General features: G+C 45.4%; 1 protein-coding gene across 3 annotated transcripts in view; it reads right to left on the bottom strand.

Annotated features, from left to right (window-relative positions):
- The window catches only part of MYO1C (myosin IC), a 60466-nt gene that overhangs the window by 19573 nt on the left and 20403 nt on the right, over window positions 1-20490 (bottom strand). For 2 of the 3 annotated variants that reach the window (XM_014953188.1, XM_014953190.1), the window contains exons 2-3: window positions 3799-3954; window positions 2824-2939 (exon numbers count right to left, since the gene is read on the bottom strand). In XM_014953188.1, the coding sequence (XP_014808674.1) occupies window positions 2824-2939; window positions 3799-3954 (272 nt within the window). Of the gene's footprint in view, window positions 1-2823; window positions 2940-3798; window positions 3955-13440; window positions 13595-20490 lie in introns of those variants that run through there. The other variant, XM_014953189.1, reaches the window with a different exon arrangement.

Below are 20490 nucleotides of genomic sequence, written 5' to 3'. Positions count from 1 at the left end.
TCAAACACTACCCCAAACACCAGAGGGTTCCTCCTGCCCATCTACAGCCAAGGTTTGCTCCTGCTGCCCCGGAGCCCTGCTGCTTCCTTTGCTGCTTTTTCCTTCTCTTTTCCTTCCTTTGCTGCTTTTTCCTTCTCTTTTCCTCCCTGCTATAGACCATACAGGGTCTGATAGCAAGGATCACACACACTTTTACACCACCAGAGAGCGGGAGGATGAGGCTGACAATGGTGGTACCATTGGTACCTCTCACTGAGAGGAGAAGGAACATAGAGGTGCAATGGAAGAGGGTAAGATAAAAGTGCAGTATTAGCCCTTCACAATGCACTCACAGAAGACAACCTCCATAACCATATTTCCAGCTGTCTTACATGTGGTCATCAAGCAGATCAAGCAGATATCCTGTCTTCATAAACTTGACAACCTTTTAGTAGCTTTGCTTTTCTTTTTCCCTCCTCTTTTTTTCTTTTTCTCCAAACGCTCATGCTGTGAAATTAATTACAAATAATCATGCCAAAATAACAGCCGTGGCCTTCTCAAGTCTATTAATACTTGGTGCTAAGGCAACACCAATGAGCTACCTAGCAACACAACTGCACACTTACCCCACTACAGTCATCAAGTCCTTCTCTTCCCATCTAAATTCTGTCTCTGGAGTATTTTGAACACGGTTGAATAAATGTAAATTTAATTTAAAGAACTGCCTCTAGACTGCATGCCTTTATTAGGGGGGTTTATAGTACTGCAGGAAGCTAACAGTCATGCACACCACATACAGAATCACTTCACTTAAAGATGTTTATAGGTCCCGTTTGCAGTCACCATCTCTGAACCCCCTGGCAGGCTATAAATAGGGCAGGATGTGACAGATCACTCTGGGAAGTATGCTGTGTTTCAAGCCCATAGGGATAACTTCACTCCTTTAAATGACTACGTGTGACGCACTTCCCAGAAAACCCAGTGCTTGGGCCTAGCCTTAAACTATTTTGACACTGGAATAGCAATCTTGAAGTATTTTGGCTTTCTACAATCAGTTTAGAATAAGAGAAAGAGGGAAAAAAACCCACCTGAAATACTGTAAAAGGAGAAGGACAAAGTAGTACAATACAGAGCAATTCAGTGCTCCTCAGAATTTAAATACATAAATAAACAAATAATGTAATGTAAATAATCAAATAATGTAATGTTTTTAAATGGAACAACAAAAACAGTTAACAAAACCCACTCTTTTCCCAGTTGGAGCAGCACTGAAGGGTTTACTGATGAGCTGCAGGTTTTCCAATTTCTTATGGGACCAGTTAAAACAAGAGAACAGCCAAAGAAATAATCAGCTACTTGTCATTTAAGTCACTTTGTGTAGCACATACAGGAATTAAGGCAGAGCTGACAGCACTCCCCATTAGATGTGAGCGTGGCCATCGTGCTCAGTCCCACACCTACTGCACACAAATAAAAAGGCAGCCCCAGCCCCAGCAATTTTCCAGAGTCACAAAATTCTCCCCAAAAGGACAAAGCAGCCCTTGAGAGCACCCTGATCACGGGCAGAAGTGGCTGCATCCAGGCCAGGTCTCTGCCTGGAGGGCAGGACTGAAGGGAACCTACGGAGCAAAACCACTTGGCCAGTGAGAGCTGATGGTGGAATTATGAGCTGCTGCTTCTGCACCTTCTGCTGCTTCACCAGAGCTGCCCCACGCTGATTTAAGCCACCACCAGGTACCTTCTGGGGACAGATCCCTTTACTCAGGGCACCTGCACATCGACACGATGCACTGACACACCTACAGCAAGGGGAGAACTCAGCAGATGTGAATGCAGGTTTTTTTTTTCCCAAGTTCAATCATTCCCCATAAACATCCACACAAAAAGCCTGAAACGCTATAATAATCATTTTTATCATAAAAAAAATACAACTTCAAGTGCTCAGACTTTCCCAAGTACTGGTGTTTGTCTCCCTCTCTGTGCTCGTAGCGCATTCTGCTTTGCTTACTCTCCCGGGCTACGTGCCAGTAATAAGAAACAATCCAAATAGTTTGCTCAAAAATAATATCATTTGCTCTTCCAAGACCTCTTAAAAAAAAAAAAAAAGAAGAAAAAAAAAAAAGAAAAACCCACAAAAAAACCCTCCAAGAGGTGCTCAGAATTTGGCCTTTGATCCTAAAAGAAAACATTTTGGAGCCAAATGTTCTCTTAGTCATCTTTCTCTTTCAGTCTGACAAAAAAAATTTCAAATGGTTTCAAAAATAACTTTAAACCTCAAACTTTTCTCTCTCTCTTTTTTTTTTTTTTTATGGGAAATTGGGAATGCTCACCAGGCCAGACCATGTAAATAAATACATTCCGTGTTCCAACAGGCTGACGGTATCTTAGCAACAAGGGAAATACCAGATAAATATTGGTCAGGCTGTAACAGCAGAGGTAGGAAAGAACCCCCCCACACGTATAGACACACTCTTTCCCCCCGTTAGCCCGAGGCTGGAGGAGCCAGGCGGCAGCAGGGGAAACTCACAGACCCCAAGTAACCCTGGAACAATGAACTCCCGTCCTGCCAGGGCTGGGTGAGCAGCTCCGTTCCTCCAGCCAGGAAGGAACCAACTCCCTTTCCAAATACTGCTCTCGCAAAGGCAACTCGTCCTCTTTGGAGAGAGGAACAGGAATAGAAAGAGCTGGACACCACACCCTCCGGAGGATCCTGTATATCCCTACGACTTTTAGTGCTGCAGCTGGGACAAGGAGAAGTCCCGTTTGCTTGTTTTCACATGTCATTATTGCACACGCCTGGGTGGGAAGGGCACAAGCTGCACTGTTTACCCACAGGCCACTCACAGGTGAGGAGAAACTTCGTAGAAGCTGACGCCACGGTATCGCTCCATGTTCTGTTTAGTGTAGATTTCCAGCTCCTTGTAGGGATTAACAGACACCAGAACGGAGCCAATGTACGTCTGGAAAAGAGAACACAAAGGAGAGAGAGGTTATGGAAGGTCTGGCAGCGCATTCTCGGAGAGCCCAGACTGCTCTGAAGGCGTTATGTTGTTGACAAGGACAGGGTCGCCTGCCCCAGTGCCCCGGGGATGCTGCTGAGGGCTCCCAAAGAGGCCAAGGGTGCTGAAGAAGTGACCTCTCGGCGCAGCGAGAAGGACATTGCAGGAGTTACGCTGAACATGTTGTCCTTGCAAACGGTTTTAGTGCCTCTAGCAAGCAGGGATAGTGAGTTATTTCTGATTTTCTGATATACCAGTCAGGATCAAGTTCAAGCCTGTGGCTGCTGAAAGCCCACCAGAATGAACTCGTGAAATGGAAGAATTTCACTGAATTTTAGAGTTGGAAGGGACCACAGAGATCATCTAGTCCAACTCCCCTGCTGAAGCAGGATTGCCTAGAGCTAGAGCATGTTACTCAGGAGCATCCAGGCGGGTCTTGAAAATCTCCAAGGAAGGGGCCTCCACACCCTCCCTGGGCAGCCTGTTCCAGGGCTCTGTCACCCTCCCCGTGAAGAAGTTTCTCCTCATATTTGAGTGGAACCTCTTCTGTTCCAACTTGTGCCCGTTGTATGGGGTGTGAGTGGGAATTTCAAGACCTCTAAATGCCAGCACCTGGAGCACTGCAGTGAGTCCCTACCTCTGTTAACACAGCAGTACCCCAGACTAATTCTGACACAAGCAACCTCTGTCTGTTAAAGCTGATACCATCATCTCCAAACCCCTCCACCTGCAGAGCAAAGCTACGGTACATCTTCCGTAGCAAACACCCAAATTCAGGTCACCGAGGAACCCTTTGACATCCATCAGCTCTGCTACTCACGTAGATCAGGTTCTCCTTGAAGCGCTTCCGCAGATTTTCGATAAAGGCTGCTTCGCTGGTGAAGTTCTCCAGCAGGACAAAGTCCTGCACCCCGACACGGTCGCGGGCCGTCAGAGCACTCTCCATGGTCAGCCGAATACCGTTAGTCCCCGCTCCCTGCAACCAAAAGGAGAGGAAGGTTGGGATATCTGTGGATTTGTACACACCTCACCACATCCAGAAGAACCATTAGCCACAATTACCCGTGGACAACCTACAAACAGGAGAGGATATGAGGATAACCCCAGTGCTGTTGAAAACACCGGTCAATGTGTACTAACTCTTTATCAGTTGGTTTATCCTAATTGCTTTGATGGAAGAAACTTCTCCCGCATGAGGGAGAAGTTACTCCTAAGTTTCCAGTCACTTTAGAGGAATCAATCAATGAAACAAACATTTCATAAAAAGAATAAAAGTTGGATTTCCTTTCCCAGGCGTCCTTTAGCAGGAGAGAGATTGAAATGTGTCCTCCCCTCTACTTTTCTCTTCCATTTCATAACGGGAAGTCATTTTGAGGTAAGGAATCTTTTATGACTAATGATGATTCATCCCATGAGCAAACAGCTTCACATTGCTGACCAATTTAAAAGCTTTAGCGAGACACCCAATGGGAAAATCCTGGGAAACTTCAGAACCAACGTGAAATGGGCATTTCCACATCCCATGCCACCGTTACGAATTGAAGGCTGTGACACTCTCATCTGTCCCATGCATCAAGTGACTTCTGTTCCCTGACCCTCTCTTAAAGGTTACATTTTCAACGTGATGTGGTTCAGACATAACCATCTCTGGAAAATGCAGGTCTGCTGACTCCTTGCTTCTATCTCACGTACTAAAATTGGGGGAGGAAATGTGCCCCGAGTGAGTCGGTCGCTACTTGCAGGGAAAATTCCTACCCAGTGGACGGACGATGTAGAAGACAAGAGACACTGAAGAAATCAGAAACGGGAGATAGAACATTAATATTAGAACATAGATATTAAACAAATTGCCTCACATCTGTCTGCATTTCCTCATCATATTCTTAAATTGCTTTGCCAACTCCTCACAGCAAGCACCCTTCTCCTTAAATCACCTCCCTAAAGCACTAATGCATTTCAGAGAATCTGGTGTTACGTTCTGGGATGCTGCCATCACTGGCACAGATGCCACTGGAGCTTGTTCCCAGCTTAGTTCCCAGACATTTAACAGCAAAGTCCAGGCACCCTCTCCTGTAGCCGAGTGACAAACTGGGAATGCCAGACCCCTGCTGGACACTCTCCTCCAGCCCCAAATCCCTGCACAAGGACGGAGAGGATTTTTGCTGACTCACGTTGTCAGGTAGTTCCTTTCTGCTCCCTCTCCAGATATAATAATGGTCAGAGCACTGGGGCTGATGGCACGCAGGGGAAAAAAATAAAATAAAATAGAAACAACCTTGGTCAGAAGAAAATTTAGCTTAAGTTTTGTAAGGTAGTAATAAAGGCAAGACCCCCTGACGTATAAATTGGGGCCCAAACGGGTGCAAATTCCCTCAGGATGCAGTTCTTCAGACTTACCAATCATTTACAAGTATAGTTTTGACTCTTTCTGCAAGTTATAATTGGCTTCCTTCCCGACAGCCCAGTGCCTGGGCATAAGTCATTTCACGAAACTGGCACCTTTCAGAAAGAAAAATCATTTCCTACAACTTGCTGCCAGGAAATCTCAAATCCAGACCCCCTCTAACGGCTCAAACACCACAAAGAAACATCGCTTAAAGTTCCCTTTTTATTTTTATCTTTTTTTCAAATTAGTCTCATGGGCTGGAAGGCCTGATTTCTAAGCTTTGAAAGATCCAGTTTGTGAGGAATTCTGCAGATACTTTCATAAGTGATCTTTTTAAAATACCCAAACTTTTCCAAGCCAACCCCTCCACACCTTCAGCAAAATACTTTCTTGGCTTCTTCTGCCCTCTTTGCCAAGGGGAAGAGAAAAGGATAAGCCCTGGAGAGGGGAGGTGGTGAGATAAAGGACAACACTGGCAAAGGAAAGAGAGATAAATCACATACAAATAAACTCTCCCTAGAAATTAGAATCCTTCTATCAGAGTAGTGCAACCCTGGAACAGGATTTGGACAAGGTAACGGGAAAAAGGGCAAAAATCACAAGAAAATAACTAGTTTTCAAGTGGGTAAGTTTATGAATACAGTTTTAAAACACAGCTGCCTCAAAAGTGACTGAGGAGAAACTCGCACAGTTAATCCAAGTTTATATAATCCTAAAGACTTTCACAGAAAACGTCACTTAGCAATTTTCAGCAGCTCTTTCATCAGCCACTCCCTCCAGCCCAGGACAAACTGATCCCAGCTGCACACATCCAGCCGAAGGAAGAAGCAATTTATCCTACGTACAACCCAGAAAACTGCACTTTGGCCACCTCCTCCGGGACCAGCATTTAAGGCTACAGAGCTTTCAGTTTCCTCCACGCTTTTTTTTCTTCTTGTTCAGCTGCAACCTCTCTCCCCGTGAGAACAAAATAACTACCTGAAATTTTCAGTCAGTTTACAAAAAAAAACAAACCACCACCTAAATGCAACTTTTTGGGATAATTAAATGGGACCACGTTGCCCAGTCGACCCGATGCAGTCAAATTCTCCAGAATATAAACTTTAATCAAGTGTTGTGCCCTCCCAAGCCCAAGTTCAATGCAAATATAAATGTCAGGCATAAACCACAGCTGAAAATACGCGCTTCTCTGTGCCAGCATTTGCTCGTTTGCTTTATCGCTTATGTCCAAGTCCACCACCAACTTCAACTGTCAACATTAACTATTTGACTGCCAATGCTTTCAACAGATGCAATGTAAAAGGAGGTGAAATGAAATCCTTTTTGCAAAATGGAAATAGAGCGGTGGTGCAGAAAGCAGAAAGTGGGGAGAGATGACAGTATTTAGAAAAAAAAAATAATCATCACAACGATGACCATGTGTCCCTACTGAACGATGAGTGTGACATGAAGGCACTGAATAAATTAAAATAACTACAATGTTAGTTATTTTATGTTAGCAGGCAGACATCAAATCTGGTGGCTGTAAATTAGTGCTAGAAAACTCAGTCGCGGAGGGTTGTGTAAATATGTTCCAGTGGAGCTAATTAAACATTAAAGCATTGCCTATGGACAGGACTAAGCATCTTTGCAGTGGACAGATTCATCTCTGCCAAAAACGCCTCCAGCTGCTGAGTTCATTTACAGCAGCCCCTGCTCTCAGCTTGGACAACTCCGAAAGCCCTGCGCAGGGAGTGTGTATTCCAGATAATTAGGAGAACACAGGCTGTGAGGGTCTGATTGGATCCATCCTCGCGAAAATCAGTTTTCCTTGAAGCTGCTGAAAGAGCAGAGGGGTAGGATGAGCTTGTTCCGACAGCGAGAACACGGGCGACAGGGCCGTCCCGCCTGCCCTCTGCGCTCTGCACCCTTTGGCTCCACTTCTTGTGCAATAAAACAGACTGGAAATCTGACATGGATTAAAACTAACTCAGATTTTTTTTTTTTTTTTAATTATTTCAATCCAGGTCACTTTCCCACACTGTTTCACTCGCAATGGTGACAGATCAGTGGCTCTAACATCACGGAGATGGGCAGGGGGAGGTGTTTCAGCAGCAGGGTCTGTTCCTGACGTTTTTAAGTGCTTGTGCAGCAACCAGCTGAGAGGCAGGTTGTTGGGTGAAGTCTGAGAGCTCACCACCACCACCACAGCAGAAGACATCCCTCCTCTGGACTGTGCCTCCCTGGCACGAGTTAACACAAGCAATTACCTGTCTCTGAGTTGAACTGATGCAACTCAACCAAGCCAGAAAAACAATGAGCAGGGGAAAAAAAAGAAGTCAGTATTTTTCTGTCAACGCAGGGAGCTGAATCACCCTACCATGGGATCAAGGTGGGTGTTGGACGCAGGGCGAGGAGGAAAGGTGTCCTCCTGGGAGAAAGAGGTAGATAGGTTAGCTCACCCTGCCTACAGGAATCAAAAGGAGGACCAGGCTGGGGATCCCAACCTTTGTAGGATACACCGTGCTGACGCCCCACCCAGCACTGGCTGCAAACTGGGAATTACAAAAATCTGAGCAATCTCCATCTGATCTCAGTGCCTGTGGGCTTGGGAGTGCCTGTGCTTTCCCTCACCACGGCCTCTCATCCCATGCTAAAAATCTCTCTCCTAATGGTCACTCCTGCTTGAGAAGAGCACGAGGTGACTTTTGCCATGATGTTTCTCAAGCCCACCCTGAGGTGCAGTTCCAGGGGACTCATTCCCACACTATTTTAACCCACTCTTTGCTTTTAATCTCTTCTCCAGAGCCGTCAGCACAACAGTGGCTCACTGCCAGGAAAGGAAAAGCCGTCAACTCCTGAATGGTGGGGACCAAGCCAGTGCAATTACCACAGCGGTACCACTTCCACATGCCTTTTTCTTCCTGGTGATTAAATTTTGGGAAAGCCTTTCGGCTGGTGTAAACTGGTGTGGCTGAATGCAGCCTGCAAGAGCCAGGTTTACGTTGGCTGAGGTTCCAGTTTTTCTTTGTATTCACATACAACAAAGTCAACAAGCCCAGAGAACACCCTTCACAAAGAGCTCCTGGGAGCACAAAAGCGCTCAAGACTACACCAGAGAGTTTCCCCAACTGAACTAGTTGAGTCTCTGACACGCTATTGTGAAGGTGTAAACAAACATTTTTCTTTTAAACGATGCTAAATGCCAAAGCGTGATAAAGACTCTGCTAAGAACTTAGAGATCTAAAACACCTCAAAAGTGAAAACCAAGACCTTTTGCTCTGCACAACAAAATCCAAAGTACTTGAGTCACTCGGTCTGGGCACATCGGGGAAGTTTTCTTTTGTGATGGAAGATGGAGGGCAATTCTGCCAGGAGTTCAGGGCTGATGTGAATTGAGCAAGAAACTCATGGAATCACAGAATGGCAATGGGTTGGAAGGGACCTCTAGAGATCCTCTAGTCCAACCCCCTGCCAAAGCAGGTCCACCCAGAGCAAGTTGCACAGGAACGTGTCCAGGCGGGTTTTGAATGTCTCCAGAGAAGGAGACTCCACCACCTCCCTGGGCAGCCTCTTCCAGGGCTCTGCCACCCTCGAAGTAAAGAAGTTCTTCCTCATGTTTAGATGGAACTTCCTATGTTCAAGTTTGTGCCTGTTACCTCTTGTTCTGTCACTGGGCACCACTGAAAAAAGACTGGCCCCATCCTCTTGACACTCCTGCCACTGCTTTGTCCACCAGCTGGTCTATGGCCATGCAATACCCCGTATCCCAAGGTGTGTGTAGGAAGGAGTCTTTTACACCGAAATTTCCCAGCCTTGGTTTTCCCCGAGGGGTTCTGGTTGTGGTCAGTGTTGGCACTGCAGTTCCAGAAGCACAAGCACTGCTGATGGCTGCGAGAACACTTGGCAGCTCAGGCCACTCATTCCTTCCTGGAGCATCCATGAGAGATGCTTGTGAAAACACCTGGAGGTCCCAAAGCGAATGGTCTTATAACAGAGCAGGGAAACTTTACAATCATCTCATTTAGAAAGAAAAGTCACACGCATAAACAAAATTTCTGCTTCAACATCTAAAAAGGTGTGTTTTAATCTTTTCCTCTGACAATGCATTTGGACAATCAGCCAGCATCCATTCCGTAGACCAGGAGACTCGCACTAAAACGACGGCAGGAAGCGGGTGCCGTATGGAAAGAGGGAGGCACCTTTATCTTGGTATCAAGTGAAAGATGATTGATCTGTGGGTTCCAGAAATAGTTACAAAGCCGGGAACGGAAGAACAGGCAAGAACCAAATGTGAGAGGGAAGGGAAATTCAGATTAGATTCTGGAAGACAATAAGAAGCCTGAACCAAGAACGAACTTCTTGTGGGGAGGTGACAGCTAAAACACATTTGTCTCCTGGACAGTAAGACATTCTTCACTGCCATGCCAAAGCTGTAAGGAGGAAAAAAAAATAATCCTCCAATTTCTACTCCACTCTACTGCCTGGGAAAGGGTTTGGACGTGGCATGGGCTAGACAGAAGAGCAGACAAAAATCAAGTATTTCGTCCAAGGCCTCAATTCCTGAGGTGCAGAATGGGATAGCTCTTCTTCCCTTTTTCACGGAGAAAACAATAATGAAAACAACTGAGGTGGACCTGGACCAAGGGATCTTAAGTCAAGCACTTGTCGCCTGCCAGCGAATCCCTGGCAGATTAAAGGGCATCCTCTTAGGATCCTCCTCCCTTTCGCCACAGTGAAAGTTAACTGCACATTTTGGACACAGAAAACTCTTAGTCAACAGCCGGGTTGGAAAGAAGGTTCCCTGAAAGGCAACTCTGTATCTCACATAAAAATCCTCTGCAACCAACCACATGGATTTATCTGCGCTTTCTGAAGCCACCTGAACCATCTCAGACAATGATCTATACAACCCACGTCTCATGTATTGGACTTGTTTAATGAAAAAATGTCACAACAACATGAATTTTTTTTAATTTCTCTTTTAATTATGTAAGCCCAGTGAAGAGTGCAGCATTTCCCAGAAGGTGGTAAGCTGTTCTGAGCAGACAACTTGAGAAAAATCACAACCATCAGATCAAACGGGATCAAAACCAGACAACAACTCCGACGACACAGACTAGTAAAGTTAAAGGGAACAACTTCAACTTGCAAAAAAAAAAAGTTACCATGTCAGCAGCTGCCACTCAAGGACCATTTATAGCAGAATCAGTTTTTATTCGTGCTTCTTTTAGAGCAATACGTCGCCAGCAAAGGAATGTCTGGAGTCAGGGAGCACTTGCCCATGCTCAAAACTTGCTTATCCCTCTCTGATTCGTCCCTCCCGCTCCTAAAACACATGCTGAATGGATTTAACTATAGAATACACTATTCAGAAAATGATATTAAGGAGAGAGAATTGCCACTTTCTCTCCTAATATCTGCAAATTTCTTCCATATTTTAAGTAGGCACAAACTGGAACACATTGAAACATAAAATAATTGGAAATATAAGGTAAGCAAGCTTATTCTGCTCTCACAAAGATTTGCTATGTCCCCACTAGCAAACTGCCCAGAAGTTAAAGTTCTCCCTCCCTCACTTTCCAAGCTACAGAGCCATTTAATCTCCCACCCTAACATGCAAAGCAGAATGGGAAATGTGAGCAATGTATCACACTGGGTGCATTATTTTAAGTATCTATTTAATGCATGTAGGTCGTGGGGAGTTAGAACTGTGAAAACAAAAAATTAATCTTTTGAAAAACAATAATGCAAGGTGTGGATATTGCTGCAATTAATTATGACTCTTAATATCTTAATCAATTATATTTGACACTTGCAACACTTAGAATAGTAAGAATCCATCTCAAAGGAGCTCAAATGTAAATTAGAAATGCAAATCATGATCGACCAGGAACTAAAGAAAGCAATAGATGTTTGCCTGGCAAGCAGGTGATATCATTTGTTCAATGTTTATGACATAATTATATTTTATAAACTTTATTTTTTTGGGAAGGGTGGGTAGGAAGTAAATTAGGAAAAAAAGAGAAGGAATTAATAGTGAAAAGAAAAAAAGGAGTTATAAAAATAGATTTGAAGGAGAAGAAAAATATTTAGCCCTAAGAGGGGATGCTGATATTTGTATCAACAAGCTAAGTATAAAATAGCAGTAAAAAAAATGAACTAAGCAAACCAGAAAGATCACCGAGGCTGGAAAAGTAAATACACTGAATTTCTATATTTAGGGAGCTGACATTTTTGCTCCTGACCAGATGTCACAAGCTGTTGCTCGTTAGAAGATGTTGCTGATCACAGTGCACAGAGCAGGACTACCTGTGACCGCAGGTCACGTGCCTGTGCATCCCACAGAGCTGGGGATGTCTCCAGCAGACAGGCACATGCCATAAAAAGCAAAAACTCAGATCACTGCCCTCCCGAGGAAGTTTTGCCATTGACTTCCAGACTGAGCAGGTGAGAGGGGAGCAGGAACTCAAACCCTGGCCCACAGACAGGAATCCTGGCAGGCACTTGCTCCCCTGCCTCCCCCCGTGCAGCAGTGGGGTGCTGACCCCGCGCCCTTATTCACTGCTCTTTGACATCTGCTGCTCTGTTTCCCTCTGAACACGAACACACACACACACACACACACACACACACACATCCTTTCTCCCCTCTCCCTGTAGCGTGGGTCACACACCCTTGCTCTTGCAGCACTCTGGCCTGACCCACACCAGACCTTCCCACCTTCTCCACCAGATTCCACACACCCCACACAACCATTTCAGACCTCTGTGTCTCTCAAAGATAGTAAAACTTTCCAAACAGAACGAGCGCTCCAGAGCATTCCCAGGGCATGCGAAGGGCACTTCCACACCCACATGTTCTCTTGGAGAACATCAAGCACCACCCCAGAACATCGCTGCTTATCACACTCTCGTGTAACACACCTAAAACCCTTTCTCTATACCCACTGCTGTGCAGAGATTTGCTGGCTCCCACAGTCCCCTGTGCCAACAGCAATCCAAGCACAAGCCCCTCGAGCACCATCATCTACACCTTCAAACAGGCTGCCACGGGGAGGAACTAGGCAGGTCCTCCAGAAGCTCCCCTTCATCACCGAGACCCTTTCTCAGACAGTGGTCAACATTAGACTATTTGGGAAAACACCCAAGGATCTCCAGACTGAGCAGGTATGGGATACTCCCATCCCAACTCTTCTTCAACAGTCAGAATGCTTAAATCTACACACATGATGTTTTCAATCCTTCTCTTCCTAAATAGGATAAGTTTACCAATTAAAGCCTTGCACATTCTTATCCAGAAAAGCCCACATACGCTCTTTTTTATAACGTTCCCTCATTTTTGACCTCAACATCATCCAGTGTCAGTGAATTCCGTGGCTCAGTTATGCATTGTAGGAAAATAACCTTTGCATCTCTCTGGCAACCTTTAACTTAACTGAACGTCGCCCTTCCTCTGTTACACCACAGCTCATCCTCTGCCTTCTCTGTGGCACTATTGATTTGGGTTTTTTTCCCCTCTCTCCTCTCTTACTCATCTCTTTTTTCCATGTAACAATCCTAGTCTTCTCAATCTTTTGCCACATACTCAGTTTTCTAAGCTCCAGACCCAGGCTTTCTGGTTGCTGCTAAACCCTGGACAAAGTTTTGTTAAAGTAAATACAGCCTGGAGGAACTGAGTGGCAATGAGTCCTCAGGCAGGTATTTCCTGCTGTTCCCTAGGGTGGTGGTCACAGAGAAAGGAGCCCATGTCCCTAGGAAGGACACTAGTGGGGTCTATTCACATCCCCATGCCCCTTCCACCCAAGCCAAAGCTCCACCCTTTCTTCTCCCCTAAGGCAGTGCAGGGCTTTCCCCCCCTTCTCTTCCCACTTTCTCAACTCCCACCTTGGCTTCCTCCTCAAAACACGTACCTCCTGTTTGTTTTAATCCTATTTCAACCCCTTTCACGTAACTTTCCAATGAAGGGGTCCTTCCGCAAAGCGGGCTGAAGCCTTTCACTTTCCTGCTGAAACCTTGAAAATCTCTCTCCCTTTTCCTCAGCCTGGATACGCAGCTGAACGCTGCAAAACCACCAAAACAGCTGAATAAATCTTACCGCGCTTCGGAACTTCATTTCTGCCTCCCGTCAGCTCCCGCAGCACTTGCAGAGACTTAGTTTACGCTGCTGCAAAAAGCAGGATTCTGAGGACAAGTTCTCTCTTCTGTCAGTTGCCTTTTTTTTTTTTTTTTTCATGACATTTTTCCCTGCAGTCAGAATTCCCTCCCTCCCACCAGCTCCTACTGGAGCATCCTGGGGAGGGCGTTTTATGAGGAAGAGGGAGAGGAATTCTCCTCCCCTCCCGGAGAGGAGAGACGGAGGAGAAGAGCTGAAGAGCAGCAGCCAGCTGTCCCCTGCCTGCGGAGTCCCCGCTGCCCAGCGACGGGGGAAAAAACGGAAAGAAAAGTAATCCCAGGCACTGGAAAACCCGGTGCAGAGCCCAACACACAAAACCACAGCGAAGGGGACAGGAAGCCACGTGCTCCGTTACGGCGTGTTTTTGCACTGAAACAGCAGCAGCACCATCAAGGGGGTTCCCTGAAACCACTCCCAGCTCACCCCAACCCCAGCAAAATTCCCCCCCCCCCGGTTACAATTATGCTTGTAGGCACTTCTTGCAGCAAATTGAAGGACCACCAAGAGTTCAGGGTAAGGATTTGCTTTGTCTGCCCTCGCAAGGGCTCAGGATAATGGCTACCACCCAGGTCCCCAAAGTCCTCGTCACAAAATAACCTGCACCAAGTTAAGACCCTTCCGAGTCAGACACAGTCAAGCCACTGTCACCCTTAGTCTCCAATCCTTGCAAACCAAAGTACCACCTTTAGCTGTCTCTGAGGCCATCAGGGTTTGGTCTCTCACAAAAAAATTCATGGCCATAGCTACACCACAAGTGTGGAAAAACCATCCCCAGTCCCCAGAGATACAGGTATTTGACAAACACCAAAATGTATGGGCTTTGCTAGCACTAGGTGGAAAGTGAAAGGACGAGAGGCAATGGACGCAAGCTGGAAGAAGGAAAATTCCAGTTAGGTATTGGGAAATTTTTTCACAATGAGCGCTCTCAAATACTGGAACAGGGGCCCCAAGAAGTTGTGAAACTCCATCCTGAGAGATTTAAGACTCAACCAGACAATGCCTGAGCAACCTGCTATGAACTGGCCCTGCTTGGAAGCGGGGTTGAACCAGAGATCACCACAGGTCCCCTCCAATCCAAAATTATTCTATGATTCTATCCATTATTTTGCTTCTCAAAGGTCTAGGCTACGCGTCCATCCTAAAACAATATTACAGGTATAGCAAATAAACCTATGGATCTGTTACAGGCAGCACATTGCCCTGGCACAGGGCCCAGCCAAAGCGTACTGCTCTTCAGCTATTCCAGGTCACAAGTAGGTGACACTATGAGCGGGCAGACCCTGAAGGAGATGAGTTCTGTCCTGAGCCAGAGGACCTCCCCATTTCCAAGCATTAGTTGCTGTTTGATCCGACTCGTAGCACCTAACAAAGATGATGGTTTCCTGGCTCCAAGTCTCCCCACACAGGCAATCACAACCTGCACAAAGCATACTGCCACCCATTTCTCCTGTATCCCCCTCTTAACGGAGCCCCCTCCAAGAGAGCTGTAAAATGGGGCTCTGCAATGAGCCAAGAGCACGGCACGTGGCTACAAACGAGATGCGGGTTTATCCACGCCGTACAAGGCACCACACACACACAAGAAGGCAAAATGCCTAACTTGCACCTGCAGTTTGGAGGTCTCCAACTTAGTCTAAGACTATAAACTCATCAGCGGAATTTCCTGAGGTCATTTGCTCTAAATGCACGTGGCCACATCCGCACTCAGCAAACATCAGCCTGATCCAAACACCACCTAATTTTCCACAAGAACCTTATCAAAATTAATAGGAACATAATCTTTCCTGCTGTGCATCATCATCTGAAAAGAGATGAGACTTCTGCAGACTCTTCTCTTGCATCTGTTCAAATACTTCCGAAATTCCAGTATCACTCAATGTCAGCTATCACCACCAGTTCACTGCCACTGGCAGGTGAACAGAGGCAGCAAACTGAATAATGCCCTTCTGTCATCACAAAACTGTTTCAGAGGATATTCTTTTGCTTTTCTTAAGCGAGGAAGGCTTTTTTCACCATCACAGGATAACAGAAGGAAGTGTAAATAAACCCATTCTCTTTCTCTCAGGGCCAAAGAGACTTTTTAGGTGTATTAGATCAGATATGACTGCAGGACTGCACGCAGCAGGCATTTACTACTAGGTTTACTAGAGTAACCTCTACTTTTCACACCTGCCCAGAACCAACACTGACAAGTATCTCAGTTGTTGGAATCCATTTCCAGCAGTCCCTTGAGGCAGTCATCATCCAAGTTCTGCAGCACCAAAAGGCAGGTTCTCCAACCATTGAACACACAGAGCCATGAAATCATTCCCAACCTCAACTGCTGGTATTTCACGACTGACACGATCTGGAGTCAGCTCTGCTTGAAGAGCGTTGGTTTTTCTTTTTTTTTTCCTTATCAAAACACATAATTTTCAAATTATATTACAGAAAGGGGAAAGTCAAGCTTTAAAGTAAAAAGATTTAAATCAAAAAGCTACTTGCTTTACTTTAAAGCTTTTTAAAGCAAAACAAGACTGCATGGCCACTGCTCAAACAAGAGGCTATTTAAAACCCGAGCAATGTAGCAGATGTTGTCAGTGGTTGGGTGCAGCACTCCCCTCTAATTAGCTCTGACCCAAGGCATCGATCCCAGAGATCCTGCGCTGCGGTGGAAATCATTCATCACAGGAAGAAGGTGCCAGCATTTACAAGGATTTGTGACAAAGCTCGGGTAACGCTTCTGGAGAACATCGTGGTGCCATGAGCTCTTCTGCCCTTGTTAGATTCCTTTTTGAAAAATTACTCGTGGTACCTCTCGATTCTTGCACAACTATTTGGCACGATTTTTATTGACTTCTTATCGTCAAGCAATGGAGAAGTTTGGTGAATTAATAAGGGAGGCAGCCTCAGGACACGTTTCACAGGTGGGTTTAGCACGGGTGTATTTCAGAGCATTGAAAGACACAAGACACTGCTGCAAAGCCAGGCTCAGTGCAGAACACAGGTAAGATCAAAGGTAAATCTAAGCTGCATTTCCCAAATTGAGCCGCATTAACCACCACTGAATCCCAACAGCAAGCCCTGAGCCAGGAGTTTTCCGAGTATAATCAGAGCTGTAGCCTGGCAGCTCTAATTCTTCAGGAGGGGAATGTCAGTTCTCCATCACAATGTCTCAAATCAGCCTAGTTGTAGCCAAACAACAGAGTCAATAAAACTCACAATATAATTTTAACGTATGTATTTGCAGAGAGTTATCTTCACATTAACAACTTCACCTTTCCCCTAGTTTACACCTCCTAACACTTCCTGGAACACATCTCATCACTGAAAATGCCACGTAAGAGGAGATATATAAAAGCCCATGGTATTCAGAAGTACTTGGGGGGGGGGAGAGAAGGTGCTTGTTGTCTGGGGTTTGTTTGTGGGTTGGGTTTTTTGGTTGTTTTGGGTTTGCTTTTTTTGTTTGTTTGCGTGGTTGGTTTTGGCCTTTTTTACACATTTCCCTTGACTTTTTCACACAGGAGAACCATTTTATTTATTTATTTATTCACTGGGAAGATCTTTACTCAAAACATCTGCTTCTCTGTAGTGGAACTGCTGCCCTGCTCTTGTTGGCGAGGCAAGCGCTGCTGCGTGTGGCTTCGCCTTAACTGGGAGGGGGGAGAAAAGAAAATAATTGGAAAGCAGAGACAACCAACATAATTTTGATTTCAAAGATCTTGATCCTGGACTGTTAAGGTGATAAAACCGGGTTCTCCCCTTTCCAGCAAGAGAGCCCAGCCCTTGTCTGTGATTTCTGCTGAGGATGGCTGGCTGGGTCTGTATCACCAGTACAGGCAACTACAGGCAGAGGTATGAATCAAGTTTTCCAAGCCTCACCAGTTAGAAGTGACTCATAGAAAGCCTGGATTAGAGCACTGGGATTGCTCTGCTCGGCGCTGATAAGCAGCTGATTCCCTGCATACAATTTCACATTCAAAGCAAGGGGACGGGAAGCCTTTCCTGTCAGCCCTGCTCCGACGGGATCCCGCTCTGCCCCGAGCAGTGGCTCGGCTGAAAAAGAGAGTTTGGCCCCATCAGCAAACCAGTGTTGAGCAGATTCCCCTGCACCACGTACATCTGGAGGTAAGAGACACTGGCTTGGCTTTACGCTAGTCAAAAATCAACATGGATCACATCTACACGACTCCAAAAGCAAAAGGCGTCAAGTTCATCTATCAACGCATATATTTTTTCTTTTCCTGGATTTTTTATAATAGTAATTATTTCTGCCTCGCAAAAGAACTAGAGAATAGCACACATTCCATAATTAGAAGGCACTTGGCAAAGACACCATGGGAAACAAACCACCCTAAACAGGCCAGGAATTTGAGAGCCCTTCCTCTCGCAGGTCAGAGGAACGTCTTAAAAAATAGAAATCTCTTTAACCTATCACATGTGTCCTGCTGTCGAGACTATACTGACCTAAAACTAATTAAAGACTATACTGACCTAAAACTAATTAAAATGCCTCGCATTCCTAAAATAACCTATAGCAGAAACTGGAGGTTCCGACGGACATTTGGCCCATTGCTTAGGAAAAAACCCTGTTCCAGCAGAGGATGAACATCTGACTGCACGACAACTGGATAAATCAATGCCCTGACAAAGCAGCAACATTAAATATTGTAACAGGCTTGATAACAAGGCAGAACCTCTTCCCCATACCATTAGCTCCACTAAGAATTGTCTGGTTTCTACCCTCTTTTTGTTTGTGTTAATGCATCTCCTTGTTCCCCATGCAAAGAGTATCCAGCTGTCCCCTGAACAAGTAGTGAGGAACAGAAGCCAGGACACAGGACATTGGTCCCTGGAGACACAACATTCCCAGTCAATTATGAAACTGCAGAACTATCAAGGTTAAATCAAAAGCCCATTATACTCACTCGAAAGGTGTCTCAAGACTGTAAAGTTCCTTAATGTTACTGCAAACTTCATGACATCACCACGAGTTCTCCAAATTCTCCGATTCTGTGTGAATGTGTTTGCACGATTATAGACAAAAGCTTTAAAACATGATAGGTGTGGCCAAGAGGGTTCAAAAACCAGAAGACAAAGAATATTTAAATTATTATTTTGGATTCTAATTTATGCTTTGTAATGCCTAAAACTGTCAATACTGGTTTTGTTTGTTTCAAGAAAGCTTCAACAGTGAGAACACCAAACATCTCTTCTTCCCAAGCTCAGTCTTTCACAAATAAACAAGAGTATTACCAAAAAAATGGAGTATTACCAAAAAAATGAAGACGGAGACGCACACCTCTCCTTGTACTCCACTTTCCCTGTAGGTGCTATTCACTACTTTGGTATCTCTGATGATAGATGTGTTTGAGAAACAGTGGGTTAAAAAGCACACACGCAGCACTCGTATTTAGTTATGGCTCCCGCACACACACAATAATTCTGGGTCTGTGACGTAAGGGAAAACCAAAACTGGGTTAATCTAACAAATTAAGGTAAGTTTGCCTTGTTGCTCTCTGCTGAACCAGCGAGACAGAAATGGATGACTGGCTTGGACAGTGACTGTCGGAACAAAGTCCCACTTTATAATTCCCAGATGCCCCTAATATGATGGCAGTTTGTGTCACGGCTCTGGCTCTGCTGGTGGTTCTGCAGGACCGCTGATGTTACAAACACAGCCCTCCCATTCCCACTCCAACAGTAACTGCTGAGCCAACTTCAATAGCAAAGAGTTTAAAAACAACAGTTAATTGGGTTTGATTGCTTTGCCCTGACTTTGATGGAATGGTTTTTAAGCAGCTCCCCTGCCGGGGCTGTGGCGAGGACAAGGAGAGCCGTTTGGAGGGAGCTGTGAATACAAACAGCCTGACTCAGTCCAGCTGATGTGCATTCCTCCCGACTGACTTTCTAAACAGTCACTCCCAGTGGCAGGACCTACAGCTTCCTTTTAAGGGGAAAAAATGTTTTCACAGGAAAAATTAAGTGTTCAAAGCCTGTGCATATCTCTGTGCTTTCAGCGACCAATCTCTCCTTTAAAGACACATTCGTATTCACCCAAAACAAAACCTTCTCCCTCCTTAATATATAATTATTCCTCTTTTTTTAACACAGCCATTAGTTTTCTATCGATACCCCGGCAGACCCAGGTGAAGTATTTTATCACACTATTTTTCACAACAAGAAGAAGAGAATTTGTTTTCCAAAGCACCCAGATGACTAAATCTGAGAGAGAAAGCCACGGCTGAGAAAGAACAGGCAGAACTTAGAAGCTGTGGACAAGGCTGCACAGCTCTCATTGGTGGCTGACAGCTCCTACTCCTTCAAACTTCTGTTTCTACGTTTCTGAAAAGAGCCTTAGTGTTAGAAAGGGATTTAGACTGGAAAGCACATCATAACAAAAACTTCTTGTTCCATCGGCACTAGATAAGGAAAGAGTGAACACTGGTGCTTTGCCTGCATGTTAGATGAAGGAAACAGGATTTCCCCCTGCTACTCCCTGAGCAAAGATCCCAAGGAAATGTTTCTAATAATAGGAAATTACTATATAAGGCCAGAGCAGCACTAAACTGTTTGCAGTCTGGAAAAGAAGAACATACAAGAGTATACTGAGGAGGGACACAAGAGGCAGAGAGCAGGGCTCTTCACACATGGGTCCCCTCCGGGCAGGCAGCGTCCGGGAACCCAAGGTTCCCCCCAGAGAGATGGGCAGCACTTAGCCTGGGACTCCTCTTCTGGGCAGAGGTTGGCCTCTCCCACAGCCCCAGAGAGAAACTAAATATACAAATTAGAGTCGCTTTGTTCCTTTTTCTATCATGTCATTGCTTTTTTCACAGAAGGAAAAAGGACAGAACAGACGTTTAAAGCTACAAAATAGCACTTGCAAATCATCTCTGCTGGGGAAAAGGCAGGGAAAGACACAGCCCCGTCCAAAAGCATGGGGGGGGCAGCACTAATGCAGAAGGAAGGGTGACAGCCCCCACCTGCCCTTCC

The sequence above is a fragment of the Calidris pugnax genome, unplaced genomic scaffold (genome assembly GCF_001431845.1).
Source record: "Calidris pugnax isolate Ruff unplaced genomic scaffold, ASM143184v1 scaffold133, whole genome shotgun sequence".
Lineage (NCBI taxonomy): Eukaryota > Metazoa > Chordata > Aves > Charadriiformes > Scolopacidae > Calidris > Calidris pugnax.
Note: the sequence above shows the minus strand (reverse complement) of the source record. Positions and strands in the feature narration are given on the sequence as shown.